This window comes from Staurois parvus, unplaced genomic scaffold (assembly GCF_062004578.1).
Source record: "Staurois parvus isolate SC_StPar_1 unplaced genomic scaffold, SC_StPar_1.0 ptg000286l, whole genome shotgun sequence".
Classification (NCBI taxonomy): Eukaryota; Metazoa; Chordata; class Amphibia; order Anura; family Ranidae; genus Staurois; species Staurois parvus.
Window position 1 is genome coordinate 1,552,191 of NW_028318082.1, and position 15,436 is coordinate 1,567,626.

Consider the following 15,436-nt stretch of genomic DNA (forward strand, 5'->3'; position numbering starts at 1 on the left):
CTCCATCCATGGCCAGGCTGATCGTACCCAAGTCGATCCATCAATCAACTTGGATATGACCAGTCTGTCGGATTTGTAGCATTCCGATAGCAATAACCCTTGTATTTTGCTGACTGGGAAAGCTTCCCGTGCCCCCCCTCCAGCACTGAGTGTATTGAGAGAGGAATCGAGCAATTTTCTTTCCTTCCACCCGTGGCAGAGGGAAAGAAAAAGAAAATCGATTAATCTATGGCTTGCCTTACTCTCAGTAAGCTGTGTTGGATTTACTGCTTAATCTGCAATTCAGTATAGCCTGATTGGCTTCCAGTACTGCCCTCTATAGGGAGTGATGTGACAGCCAACAATGTCAATTTAAATGATCCTATGTAGGGTTTTGCAAGTTTCCTGTTTGTAGCACTGTGGTAGGCCTATACCATGTGCAATTGTTGATGGTTCCTGAACAGAACTAGAAAGTAAAGGCAACAAAACATTAAGGACCCTGTGACTATGCTACATAAAAAAATATAATTAAAACTCTTACTGTGGGAGGACTGAAGGGGCTCCTGATCGGTGAAAGTGAACATTTTGCCATTTTCCATCACGACGGTGCCAAATACATGTCTCCTCTGATTGGGCAGTTCGGGGAACACCACTGGCATCCAGGTATTGGGTTATGCGGATATAAGCAATGCATGCGGACTCATCCCCCATCAGGTGAATATGAGGGTTCAAGATGGTTGTGTGAAGAGGTTTATTGCTCCGTGACCACACTGAAAGAGAGATAAATGTATTGCTTAGACATTTAAAGTGAAGCTCTATGTTTTACATAGGAAAATAAACACAGAGGTAATAGATACTTACCATGTGCTCATACATTTTATTCAGAGATATTTTGTTTTACAGCTGGTCCAGAGCCGGACTGACAACTCATGGGGCCCCCGGGTAATAGGGGATCATGGGGCCCCTGTGTCCTTGCCCAAACTCAAAAAAGCCTATGAAAAAGGTACCAAGGGCATCTCATGGGGCCCCCTACTGACCCCGGGCCCTCGGGCAGTGCCCGAGTTTCCAAATGGTCAGTCCACCCCTGAGCTGGTCAGATATAAGCATTATATTTCCTTACTCTATTTTGTATCTGCAGATTTTTATTTTTAGTGTCACTTTAGCAGGAACACAAAGTCCAGTGTTTTTTTAGATTAATATGTAGAAACACTCAGCTTCATGTCAATAATCATATTAATGGATTCAAAATACATAGTTTTCATGTAGAGTATGTAAAAATATGAGGCATGGGGGAAGTTGTCACATACACAGGGTCTGTTTTCTGCTTTGCAGTACTAAACAGTAGTTGTTCTTTATTGCAACTCCAGATTTAAACCTATGAGTTGGTTGACTCATTGAAAACAACAAACACTACAGTACAGGTGAAACTCGAAAAATTAGAATATCATGCAAAAGTTCATTTATTTCAGTAATGCAACTTAAAAGGTGAAACTAATATATGAGATAGACTCATTACATGCAAAGCAAGATAGTTCAAGCCGTGATTTGTCATAATTGTGATGATTATGGCTTACAGCTCATGAAAACCCCAAATCCACAATCTCAGAAAATTTGAATATTGTGAAAAGGTGCAATATTCTCGGCTCAAAGTGTCCCACTCTAATCAGCTAATTAAGCCATAACACCTGCAAAGGGTTCCTGAGCCTTTAAATGGTCTCTCAGTCTGGTTCAGTAGGAATCACAATCATGGGAAAGACTGCTGACCTGACACTTGTGCAGAAAACCATCATTGACACCCTCCATAAGAAGGGAAAGCCTCAAAAGGTAATTGCAAAAGAAGTTGGGTGTTCCCAAAGTGCTGTATCAAAGCACATTAACCTCCCTGGCGGTATGATTATTTCAGATCTTTGGTGCTGAAAGCGGTACCATTTTTTTGCATGGAAATATGTATTTTTTTTATTGTAGGCTGTAATTTTTAGGAAAAACTCACTGAAATCTGTCCGAACAAGAGTCTAGTAAACATCCCGGGTATGATAAAATTTGAAACACAAAATCATAAATTATAATTTAATAAATAATCATAAAAATAATATAAAAATAATAAAAAATTTAATTCAATAATATAATCAAACCAAAAACACTGAAATGTGAAATAGAGCGCCAAGTTAGCACATTGCTGAGCTCAGTCGCAAAATCGTTTTCAGTTTCTGATGACGAATTTCCCCCACGAATCATTATCACTCAATTCTGTAAGTGGTTCTGATTTACTATCGCTGTTCTCTAGCTGATCTAAACCGCTTTTGACCTAAAGGGACACTTTTTGGACGCCATGGACATTTCTCAGTTTCCAGGCAGAAAGAACAGACAAAATGCAGGCAGGGCGCAGGACAAAGCACTAGGGACAATATGTATGTGAAATAGGTTGAAACAGCAATGTTTTACTGTGTAAAATGAAAAAAAAAAAATGACATTTTTTAAAATTTTTAAATTTCCCGCCGCCGGCGGCGGCGGCGCCCGTACGTCCCGACGTCACAGGGACAGGACACAGAAGCCGGATGCCGGCATCGGCCGGAGGAGATGGCCGGGGACGCTGCAGGGAACACATCGTGGGAGCGCAGGGTAAGGTAAGTGAAGAACACATGCCGGAGCAGTGCATGGTATTCCCGAGTGTAGCTCGGGGTTACCGCTTTTGGTACTGAAATGTTACCCCGAGCTACACTCGGGAATACCGCCAGGGAGGTTAATAGAAAGTTATGTGGAAGGGAAAAATGTGGAAGAAAAAGGTGCACAAGCAGCAGGGATGACCACAGCCTGGGCTAGGATTGTCAGGAAAAGCCCATTCAAAAGTGTTGGGGAATTTCACAAGGAGTGGACTGAGGCTGGAGTCAGTGCATCAAGAGCCACCACACACAGACGGATCCTGGACATGGGCTTCAAATGTCGTATTCCTCCTGAACAACAAACAACGTCAGAAGCGTCTTACCTGGGCTAAAGAAAAACAGACCTGGTCTGTTGCTCAGTGGTCCAAAGTCCTCTTTTCTGATGAGTGCAACGTTTGCATCTCATTTGGAAACCAAGGACCCAGAGTATGGAGGAAGAATGGAGAGGCACACACTGCAAAATGCTTGAAGTCCAGTGTGAAGTTTCCACAGTCTGTGTTGATTTGGGGAGCCATGTCATCTGCTGGTGTTGGTCCACTGTGCTTCATTAAGTCCAGGGTCAACACAGCCGTCTACCAGGAGATTTTGGAGCACTTCATGCTTCCTTCCGCAGACGAGCTTTATGGGGATGCTGACTTCATTTTCCAGCAGGACTTGGCACCTGCCCACACTGCCAAAAGCACCAAAACCTGGTTCAATGACCGTGGGATTACTGTGCTTGATTGGCCAGCAAACTCGCCTGACCTGAACCCCATAGAGAATCTAAGGGGCATTGCCAAGAGAAAGATAAGAGACATGAGACCGAACAATGCAGAAGAGCTGAAGGCCGCTATTGAAGCATCCTGGTCTTCCATAACACCTCAGCAGTGCCACAGGCTGATAGCTTCCATGCCACGCCGCATTGAGGCAGTAATTGCTGCAAAAGGGGCCCAAACCAAGTACTGAGTACATATGCATGCTTATACTTTTCAGAGGTCCGATATTGTTCTATGTACAATCCTTGTTTTATTGATTGCATGTAATATTCTAATTTTCTGAGATTGTGGATTTGGGGTTTTCATGAGCTGTAAGCCATAATCATCACACTTATGAAAAATCACGGCTTGAACTATCTTGCTTTGCATGTAATGAGTCTATCTCATATATTAGTTTCACCTTTTAAGTTGCATTACTGAAATAAATAAACTTTTGCACGATATTCTAATTTTTCGAGTTTCACCTGTACATGTGGCTGATATCATGCCTCAACAGGTAAGAGACATTAGAGTAATTGCACTGATCAACTGAGAGCTCCCTCAGGAGGGTAATCTAGAAATCACTTCTACTTAATACAAAAACAAGAAAGCAGACAAGCAAATTTGTACAATTTTAAGGTCATCAAAAATTATTTTATGTATTTATTTCAGGTACTTATATAGCACCATCAATTTAGGCAGCACTTTACATATACAAAGTACATACACATCAGTCCCAAACCCTCAAGGGGTGGACAATCTAAGGTCCCTAACTTACATTTATACTAGGGCCAATTTAGAAAGGATCCAATTAACCTACCAGCATGTCTTTGGAGTGCGAGAGGAAACTGGAGTACCTGGAAAAACCCAGGCAGGCAACGGGAGAACATGCAAACTCCAGGCTTGTGGTGATGTGGCTGGGATTTGAAGCAGTAACCCTAGCACTACCAGGCAGAAGTGCTAACCATTTAGCCACTGTGCTACTTAAAAGTTTATATCTGTAGTGTATCTCTGCAATGCAAGCACATTTCCCCATGTTTTGTCTCTCTTAAAAATGCTGCAAGTACAGAAAAATACCTGTTCATCTGCCAGAAATCCAGTGGGCTAACAACATTTTGTAATCAGCTGACTATGCTGCCTCTGATGCAGTGAAATCCCAGGCAGCATTGTGAGCCATGTGCAGTTCTCCCCAGCTGGACTATAGAACATCCTCCTAAACTATGGAAATGTGAAAGGTGTGTTGTAGTCCAGTAAGGGTCTGAGAAAGCATTTCACAGCCTCTGTAGACTAAGAACACCAACCTGTGATCCGTGCTCTGTTCGCCCCAGCCGTTTGGCAGCCTTGTTTAAAGTAGTCCCATTTCATAAGCACCAATGGTCTTCCACCTGTGGCCAGATGTGGCCCTTTGCGTGCCCTTATCTGGCCCTTGGGACACTATTCCTTACACTGGCAATAATGATGAGGCATATCCAAAAGTGGGGCATAATTCCTTCTACTGACAGCAACGATGGGGCACTATTCATCCCACTGACATCAACAATGGGACATTATTCATCCCACTGACATCAATGATGGAACACTATTTGGCCCATTGACACCAACGATGGGACACTATTCGCCCCATTGACACCATCAATGAGGCACTAATTATCCCACTGACACCAACGATGGGGCACTATTTGTCCCACTGTCACCAATAATGAGGCATTATTCCTCCCAATGATACCAAAAGTGGGCACTATTCCCTCCACTGATACCAGCGACGGGGCACTATTCTTCCCACCAATACCAATGACTACTATTTTTTGCATTCCACTGGCCAGCAAGCCTGGCGATGTTTACTCCCAGTGACACTGGGGCATTTTCTACCCCCACTAGCCAAAATAAGGCCCACTTAAAATATGAAGGCCCTTTGTTTGGAAAGTTTGGTGACTCCTGGTTTACACCTATGAGCCACGTTGGTGTGTGCTGCAAAAAAAGTAGCAAACTTTGCATTTGAGTGCTATAATGCATTTCAAAACTTTCCCATTCATACAGTTAATTGAGTGCCATATAAAAGGAAAAAAGCAAGCACTGCAATGCCCTTTACCATGCATTGTAGCACACACACACACACATGCTGGTATGAATGAGCCCTCATAGAAAACAAGACCTGTTGGTTGCCCATGAGGGCATTAGTGGGAAATCACTACTCTAGTACAAAAATTTAAGGAGCTGGCTGCTGTAAAAACATTGAAGTGGTTCTTTTACCTAAATAGTACTGTACTATCAGAGTCAAAAGCACACTAACAGATGCATCTGCAGGGCGATGACATCATTAATTCAGTGGCGGAACATATTGCTGAATTATAACAATGAGGCCATGTCAAAGGCTTTTTTTGTGTTCATCTTCATGTTACAGCTACATGGTACTGTTGCAATATGTAATTAGCTTTTAAAACAGACATGAGGTTAATTAGAAGAATAAAGACAAAGGAAGCTGGAATTGTTGCTCAGATTAGACTCTCGTTTTTTCAATGAAGGCTAGAAAACAACAGCTTGCCTGCTATAAAGAACAGACTTGTATATGATAATGGCCCAGATATGTGAATGCATCGTTTATTGTAATGTGGACTTTTAATAGCATGAGCCGTTTCAGCACAGACGAATGGAATGACACATAACAATGTCTGTCCTCGGGAGGCTGCCACTGTTGATTTCCATTTTTCTGAAGCCTTGAAGGATTGCAATAGAAACATAGAAAAGTGACAGCCCATTTTTTGTTTTTTTGTTAACCTTTACTTTTTTGCCTGACTATAAATTTGTCCCAAGCATGTTTGAAATCACTTACTGTTGAATGACTCACTACCTCTGCTGGAAGTCTATTTCAAGCATCAACTATCTTTTCAGTAAAATAATACTTAGAAAGATAAAATCTAGAAATAAATCTTAGAAAGATTAGTTTTGAACTTTCCTCCTGTTAGTTTGAGGTAATGCCCCTGTTTTCTTAATCTTGGTTCATATAGAAAATACTGCCCTCTTGAACCTTATTCATCCCCTTTGTGTATTTAAACGTTTCAATCATGTCCCCTCTTTCCATTCTTTCCTCTAAACTAGAGGTCTTCAAACTTTGGCCTGGAGGCCAGATACGGCTCTTTGCTTGCCTTTATGTGGTCCTTGGGTCCCTATTCCATTAGCTGACACCTACCATGGGGCATAATTCCTTTCACTGACATCAACAATGAGGCACAATTCCTTCCATTGACACCAATGATGGGGTACCATTCCTCACACTGGCACCAATGATGGAACATGATTCCTCCCACTGACACCAACGATGGAGCACTATTCCTCCCACTGACACCAATGATGGAGCACTATTCCTCCCACTGACACCAATGATGGAGCACTATTCCTCCCACTGATACCAATCAGTGTGCACGTTTTCCCCCATTGATACCAGAGATAGGGCATTGTTTACTTCTACAGGACAACGGGGCATTTTCCACTCCAAGTGGCCACAGTCCGCCCCCCTTAAAGTCTGAAAGACAGCAAACTAGCCCTTTGTTTAGAAAGTTTGGAGAACACTGCTCTAGACTGTACATATTAGGTTCCTGAAGTCTCTCTTGATATGTTTTATCCCTCATGACTTTTCATACATATATGATTAGTTGTGCCACTGTTGCCCCAATTTCTCTAAAGCCACACGTCTTTTCCATCATGTCCCAGCTGGTGCAGGAGCTCATCCCTCCATAATCAATGTGACTGGAGACACCAGTAAGGTATTCCAGACTACATCTGTGTCATAATGTGTGATGTACGAGCAGGGCCCTCTGTTTCCTCTTTTACCAAATTGTGCTTTAATGTCTACGTTCATTTTGTAAAGCGCTGCGCAAACTGTTGGTGCTATATAAATCCTGTATAATAATATATAATAATAATTAAGCCACCAAATGTGGATGTTTAGTATTTTTTTAATTATCAAGCTTTTCTGGCAACCAATAAACTTTTACAGTTGAAGCTGATTGTCAGACAGACAGCAAAGTACACAGGCTAAAAAAATATACGAGAGCTGTTTTACCTGTCAAATGATTTGTATTTCTGTCCAGCCAATCCTGAGATTTACACAGCTTTCACACACAGCACATCCCCTTCTAGTATGGACCTGATCTTTCTGTGTTGCAGATTCACATTCACTTACAGGTTTCCTCTCAAGCCTGTGACTGGACAGTGAACGGAGAAGCAGCACGCAGAAGTGCTCATCTATCTGTTACTCTGCTCTCTTCTCCTATCAGCATGTTCCTTGCTCTGAAACAGAACTAAATGGCTCCTTGTGCTGCATCTCACTCTCTGGGCTCTTCTGTACAGACTGTGGACTATGAAGTCAGAGTCAAGTACATACACTGCTTGTATTTAAAAATATACATTTGGTAATGGTTACAGAGTTACATTTCTTTGTGCTTTACATATCTGCCTGGAGTTCAGCTTTAAAGTGGTTATAAAGGTAAAGTTTTTTTTTGTTAATGTATTTTATGAATTAAGGTAAAAAAACTCTCTGCATGCCTCCCTTATACTTACCCAAGCCTGATCTCAGTCAAGTGCTGTGCATGAGAGCAGCGGCTCACTCAACTCTCTCTCTCCTCATTGGACACCGAGACAGCAATGGGAGATGGCTTCTGCTGCTGCCAATCACAGCCAGTGAGGATCAAGCCCACAGGAGTGCCCCCATAGCAAGTAGCTAGGTATTGACACTCAACGAGGGGAGGAGCTAGGAGCATCAGCAGGGGACCCAAATGAAGGAGGATGAAGACTGCTCTGTACAAAACCATTGGGCAGAGCAGGTAAGAATAACATCTTGATTATTTTTCTTAATTGTCTTTAGCCGCTTGCCGACCACCCTATAGCAGAACTACTGCTACAGGATGGCAGGGCTGCGCAAAATCACACATATATATAGGATTTTGTATTTTCGGGTAGGAGGCACGTTCATGCTGCGTACGCGCCCTACCTGTGCCACCATTGGCGGCTTCAGCTGTTGATCACCGGGTTCCGGCCAGTGATTCCCTACCGGCACCCGGCAATCACCGAGTATCACTGATGGGGAAGAGGTCTACATGTAAACAATACAGATCTCTCCCCTGTCAGCTCCTGTACACTGCTTTGTATTGCTCTGCAAAGCAGAGCAATACGAAGCAGTGTGCTTACACAGTAAAGTGCAGCACACAGCACACAGTAAAACACACACAGCACACAGTTAACTCTTTGATCGCCCCTCATGTTAACCGCTTCCTGCCCAATGCCATTAGTACAGTGTCAGTGCTTTTTATTAGCACTGATCACAGTATTAGTGTCACTGAGGATGTCAGTGACAGTTAGTCAGTTCCCCCCCAGTGTCAGAATGCCTGTCACAGTCCTGCAGTCCCACTATAAGTCGCTGATCGCCGCCATTACTAGTATAAAAAAATAAATAAATTAAAATTCCAGCATAAATACCACCATTTGTAAGCGCTATAACGTTCATGTAAACAATTTAATTTACATGTATTGGGATTTTTTTTTTTAGCAAAGACATGTAGCAGAATACATTTTGGCTTAAATTTATGATGAAATTTGATTTTTAAAATTTTTGTACTGGGCATGTTTTATAGCAAAAAGTCAAAAATATAGTTTTTTTTTTCAAAATTGTCAGACTTTTTTGTTTATAGCGCAAAAAATAAAACATGCACAGGTGATCAAATACCACAGAAAGAAAGCTCCATTTATGGGGAAAAAAGGACATAAATTTCATTTGGGTGCAGCGTTGCATGACCGTGCAATTGTCAGCTAAAGTAACTCAGCGCTGTATTGCAAAAAATGGCCTGGGTCAGGAAGGGGGGTAAATCATCTGGAGGAAAAGTAGTTAGAATTGTTTTAAGTCCAGGAAAAGAGATTTTTTTAGGGGTGTAGTAGGGTTTACTGACAGGAGTCACATGGTTCTGTAGGTCAAGCAATGTGCACCTATATATCCACTTTCCTTTGTTAAATGGACTGTTTGGTTAAATAGAATTCTATATCTGAAGTGACAAAAAGTAGTGGAAACTGTGCAAAAGAGTGTCACCATTCATTGATGCCTGATGTAGCGTGATGTTTAACTACAGCCCTAGTAATACATCTTGTACTGTGATGGCATATCCTAGACCTCACAGCTAAACAGCCATGCTATCCATAGGAGGCCAACATGAAAAACAAGTCACCTTTGTCAAGCTGTCAGGGAAAAGTATCTACACGTGTCACCTTCCAGTTGCTCCAAAAGCAGTAATCGGACATACCTGACATACTCATACATGTCAGATGATCTCCTCCCAAGGCTGAAGCTATGCAATGACTGATATCTGGTCATAGCCCAACAATACAGAATTCTCTAAAATAAAGTAATCATAAATAAAAAAAACAATTTTTATACTGTGTTTTGGAGCAATTGAAGTCCACACGACTGCTGTATATTGAACAATATAAATTGTCTTTTAACTGAAATGTTCCTTCTCAACGTTATAAACATTATACTATTTCAATGTCAAAATTTGAAAAGCAGCTTTATATTACAATCTGTAGTAACGATCGGAGTACTTTTTTCTTTGGACCTCTCACTTCATATGGAGGACCAGAAACTCATTTTCTTCCTATAAAGAGGTACTAAACCCACAACAGTAAAATCAGTCTGTATAACAAGCATTTTTACTGCATGTACACACTGTGGAACCTAAGGGGTTAATATGCTGTTTGATTCTGACTTCTCTGATCCTCCCCTTCTTCCAGTGTCCCCCTCTTATCTCCTGAGTCCTCATGCACACTGGACGTTTTTACAGCTACTGTTTTTGACTTTTGACGTTTTTTTCTACAGTCAGTAAACCCCCCAGCATGTTATCCTATGTGTCCATGCACACATAGGCTGTAATCAACGTTTTTTGGCTGGGATGTTTTTTGGCTGGAAAAAAAAAACAGGACTGGTGGGTTTCTAGAGGAGTTTTTTAGCTGTAAAAATGCTGAAAAACATGGCAAAACATGGTAAAACGCCACAAACAGGCGGTTGACTTTTTTTCCGGCAAAAACACTACTAAGAAACGCTAAAAAACGCAAACGCGAAAAAATGCTGTTAAATGCTAATGCAAAAACGCTTTAAAGTCATGTTAAAAATATGAATTTTTCAGCTTTTTACACAGCTAACATTACCAGTGTTATCAAAACGCCCAGAGTGCATGGAGCCTGATGAGACATATCGTGTGGAGACACTCTGCACATGATCAGTTTGGTGTTTATTGCTAGAGAGGTTTTTTTTTTTTTCTTGAGAGAGTGCATGTGATCAGCACAGGGCAAATCAGCACTGTACACACAGAGGTAAGGGGTTCTGCATCCTCCTAGAGCAAAATGAAAACTCCTCCTATAAGCTTTAACCAGTGCTCTGCTGAACACTGATAGAAGTTACAAGACTGCTCTAACTGCTGATGAGAAAAGGTATTTAGCCGTTTATACAGTATTTACTAAAATAAATGAATTTCCACGTAGTGTGTATTGTGGGAGACCAGTTATAGTGAATGTAGGGTCCGGGGTTTAGTAACAGTTTAAGGAGATTTATGACATCACCTTAAGGACCCTTAACAGATCCATGAATAATAATAATTATTCACTACAAAGTGATTAATTCAGTGACACCTTGTTACTATTGGTTCCAATCCAGTATATTTGTTGTCACGTGATATTTTTGTTACAGCTGGTGTTTATCCCTTTTGCGGGCTGAGGTGGCAGGTGGCTGGTAGAGGCGGCGGAATTGCTAGCAGGAGGCCCAAGTAGGCCCTGAGCCTAACCTGGACGGCTGGGGGCTGAATTGGCTCCTGCTAAGGAAAAAAAATGGAGATACGCCACTCCACACTGCTAAAAAGGGACTTGGTGTTAGATATGTTTTATTGGTTTATTGTTCATTACTCATAGATATCAAGCTGTGGCCGGTGCTTAAATAATAAAGTATCAACGCAGTTAAAAGTATCTTTGTTGTCAGTGTGGTTACTTTAGTCAAGCTCAGGGAGAAGCAGGGGCGGACTGACAACTCATGGGGCCCCCGGGCAATAGGGGATCATGGGGCCCCTGTGTCCTTGTCCAAACTCAGAAAAGCCTATGAAAAAGGTACCAGGGGCATCTCTCGGGGGCCTACTGACCCCGGGCCCTCAGGCAGTGCCCGAATTTCCAAATGGTCAGTCCGCCCCTGGGGAAAAGTGAAAAGTGTACCAGTCATGTGCAGTACTACTGACAAACAGGGCCTAAGTGAATTGGACCATGCTGAAACCACTCAGCAACCGCACCTAATGCTTTCAGTAATTAACATAGGCAGTGAGGGGGACAACCGATTACCTCCAAGCCACCTGTCAAATGCCTCTGAAAACTGATTCACATCAGGCCACTTTTCAGAAGGACAGCAATGATGACCATGTATGTAAAAGAACCCTTTGGACTCCGGCCTAGGTTGGTGTGATTCTGACTTGGGTTGTGTTAAATTTTATTGTTCTATGTCAGGCATGTACTGAAACAGTGGCCTGAACTGAGTGGGCCACACCTACTTAAAGCGGAGCTCCACCCAAAAGGGGAAGTTCCACTTTAAGAACTGCTCCCCCGCTCCCCATTAAGGATTGAAGGGGGGGGCGGGTACCCAAACTTTACAGGTACCCGCTGCCACTTCCACTGCAATCGCCTAGGCGAGGGGTAGGCAAACTGCGGATCGCCAGCTCTTGCAGGACTACAAGTTCCATCATGCGTCTGCAAGTCATAGCTGTAACTGCCAGTTTTGTAATGTTGCAAAGCCTCATGGGAAATGTAGTTCCACAACAGCTAGAGAGCCACAGGTTGTCTACCCCTGGCCTAGGCGATTGGAAGCAGAAGGTGTCCTCCCTCCCTGTAGACTTTTGGGACATGTGACAGGTCCCAGGAGACTACAGGATCATTCAAGAAGCACAACGCTACTCGCGCATGCTATCACAGCCGGGTGCCCACACTGAAGATGCCGGCCTCCTGGAATACAGGACAGCCAGTAAAACGGGCTGCAGGGGACACACCACGGAACCAAGGGAGAGGTAAGTGGCTGTTTTTTAAAAGTCAGCAGCTACAGTTTATGTAGCTGCTGACTTTCATTTTTTGACAGGGTGAGTGGAACTCCACTTTAATCCCAGAAAAAAAAATCATTGCATTTTGGCAGTTAAGATGATAGTAACAACTGCAAATTCTAATGCTTTAGCTTTTATCAACTGTAGAGCGTCTGGGGCCTTATTCAAGTTATAGTCCTAAACTGCTGCAGAATGACAGGGTCACATGCGGCCCACAAAACAACAGTTTGACTTGCCTGATCTAATCGTTGTGCATTATATTGTGAGCTCCTTATGGACCAATGTGAATGTACAATATATATAAAGCAGTGTGTAAAATGTTGGTGCTTTATAAATACCTATAAAAGATTTATTATAAAGAAATGCATATTGCTTTATATGCTTATTCACGCCATATATATATATATATATATATATATATATATATATATATATTCGCTATTGTGAGAAAGTTTTAGGCAGGTGTGAAAAATGCTGTAAATTAAGAATGCTTTTCAGAAGTAGAAGTGTTAACCACTTCCCATAAGGCCCATGTATATAATCGGCCAGACGGTGGCAGTGCAGGAGCGGGTAGCCGTTCATAAACAGCGCCTGTCATTTTAGCCTGTGCACGCTCCCTGGGAGAGCGCGGCACCGCGATCCAGTGCCCACTGTGTCCTCCGGACACAGCGGAACACCGATTGCTGTATGAGACCTGTGTGTGAGGTCCTGATCATGTGATCACTGATTGGCCAATCAGTGATCACATGAATGGTAATGAGCAAGATGTCATTTCTGAAATCATTGGTTACTACTAGTGAAATCTGTGAATGATCACCAAGGTCACATGGTACAAGGCTATTCACAACAGCCTTGTACCATGTGACAATCTGTGACCAATCACAGCTCTCACAGTATTTCTCAATGGCTGCAGGAATGCAGCCAGAGAGAAGGAGAAATTATTGCTTTTACAACCTTTATGGGTGAAAAAGCAATCAGTGTAAAAAAAAAAAAAAAAAATCTTCATCACCCCCCACAAGTAGTATAGTGTCACTATGGTGACACTGTACTGCTAGGGTGACAGTATGTTAAAACATAAAAAAACCCTAAATAATAATTTTAAAAAATAAAATAAAAATGTAAAAAAAAAATTTGAAAAAATTTTTTGGTTATAAACTAATATGGGTTATTTTTTTTTACTAAAATGATAACTGAATACATTTTGGACATTTTTGGAAAACAACATTTTTGGACTTTTTCATTTATATAGCAAAAAAAATAAAAATCCAAGTGGTGAATAAATACCACCAAAATAAAGTTTTATCTGTCTAAAAAAAATGCTAAAAAATTCATATGGGTACAGTGTTGCATGACCGCGCAATTGTCATTCAAAGTGTGAAAGTGCTGAAAGCTCAAAATTGCCCTGGATAGGAAGGAGGTAAAAGTGTCCGGACTGGAAGTGGTTAATGGTTTATTTTTATCACTTAACAAAATGGAAAGTAAATGAACAGAAGAGAAATAAAAAAAAAATAGTTGGCGTGACCACCCTTTGCATTCAAAACAGCATGATTTCTTTTAGGCACACTTGCACACAGGTTTGAACTACTAAAGGACCGCCCTATAACAGATACATTGCTACAGGGCGTCACCTGTGCGCAAAATCACTTATATATATGTGATTTTGCATTTCCGGGTAGGGGGCGCGCACGAGCCGCATGTGCGCCATACCCAACCCGCCATTCGCGGCTGCGGATGTCAATCACCAGGTCCTGGCGGGTAATTACCCGCCGGCGCCCAGTGATTACTGAGCATCTCTGACGGGGAGGAAGATTGTTTTGTTTACAATCTTTCTCCCTGTAAGTTCAGGCACACTGCTCTGGATGGCTGTGCACAGTACAGCCGTACCGATCAGTGTGCTTACAGTGAAGCACATGCCCCCTAGTAAAACACTCCTAGCACATTATTAACCCTTTGATCGCCCCTCACATTAACCCCTTCCTGCCCAGTGCCATTAGTACAGTGTCAGTGCTTTATTTTAGCACTGATCACTGTATTGGTGTCACTGGAGATGTCAGTGACACCAATTTAGTTCCCCCCCAGTGTTAGAATGTCTGCCACAGTCCTGCTAAAAGTCACTGATCACCGCCATTACTAGTAAAAAAAAATCCCATTATCTTTACAACCATTTGTAGACGCTATAACTTTCACGTAAACCAATTTACACGTATTGGGATTTTTTTTTAGCAAAGACATGTCGCAGAATACATTTTGGCCTAAATTTATGACAATTTGATTTTTTTAAATTTTTTATTGGACATGTTTAACCACTTGCCTACCATGCACTTATACCCCCTTCCTGCCCAGGCCAATTTTCAGCTTTCAGCGCTGTCGCACTTTGAATGACAATTGCGCGGTCATGCAACATTGTACCCATATGACATTTGTATCACTTTTTTTACACAAATGGAGCTTTCTTTTGGTGGTATTTACTGAACACTGGGTGTTTTATTTTGTGTGCTATAAATAAAAAAAGAACAAAACATTTAAAAAAAAGTTTCTTTGTTTCTATTATAAAATTTAGCAAACAGGTAATTTTTCTTCATCACTGATGTGCGTTGATGAGGCTGCACTGATAGGCACTGATGAGGTGGCGCGGATAGACAGCACTGATGATGCTGCACTGATGGGTGACATTGATGGGCAGCACTGATGGGCGGCACTGCTGGGCACTGATGGGTAGCACTGGTGGGCAGAGGTGGTTGGCACTACAGGGCACAGGTGGGTGGCACTAATGGACACAGGTGGGTGACACTGCAGGGCACAGGTGGGTGGAACTGCAGGGCACAGGTGGGTGGTACTGCAAAGCACAGGTGGGTGACACTGCTGGGCACAGGTGGGTGGCACTGCAGGGCACAGTTGGGTGGAATCAGGGCATGATGATGCGTGCCACCCACCTGTGCCCTGCAGTGCCACCCAC

At 42.3% G+C, this 15,436-nt stretch overlaps 1 protein-coding gene across 5 annotated transcripts in view; it reads right to left on the reverse strand.

Moving 5' to 3' along the window:
- Nucleotides 1-15,436, reverse strand: part of CAMK2A (calcium/calmodulin dependent protein kinase II alpha) — a 346,233-nt gene that overhangs the window by 9,477 nt on the left and 321,320 nt on the right. For 3 of the 5 annotated variants that reach the window (XM_089682134.1, XM_089682135.1, XM_089682136.1), the window contains one exon: nt 521-749. In XM_089682134.1, coding sequence (XP_089538260.1) covers nt 521-749 — 229 coding nt within the window. Of the gene's footprint in view, nt 1-516; nt 750-15,436 lie in introns of those variants that run through there. The other 2 variants (XM_089682137.1, XM_089682138.1) reach the window with 1 other exon arrangement.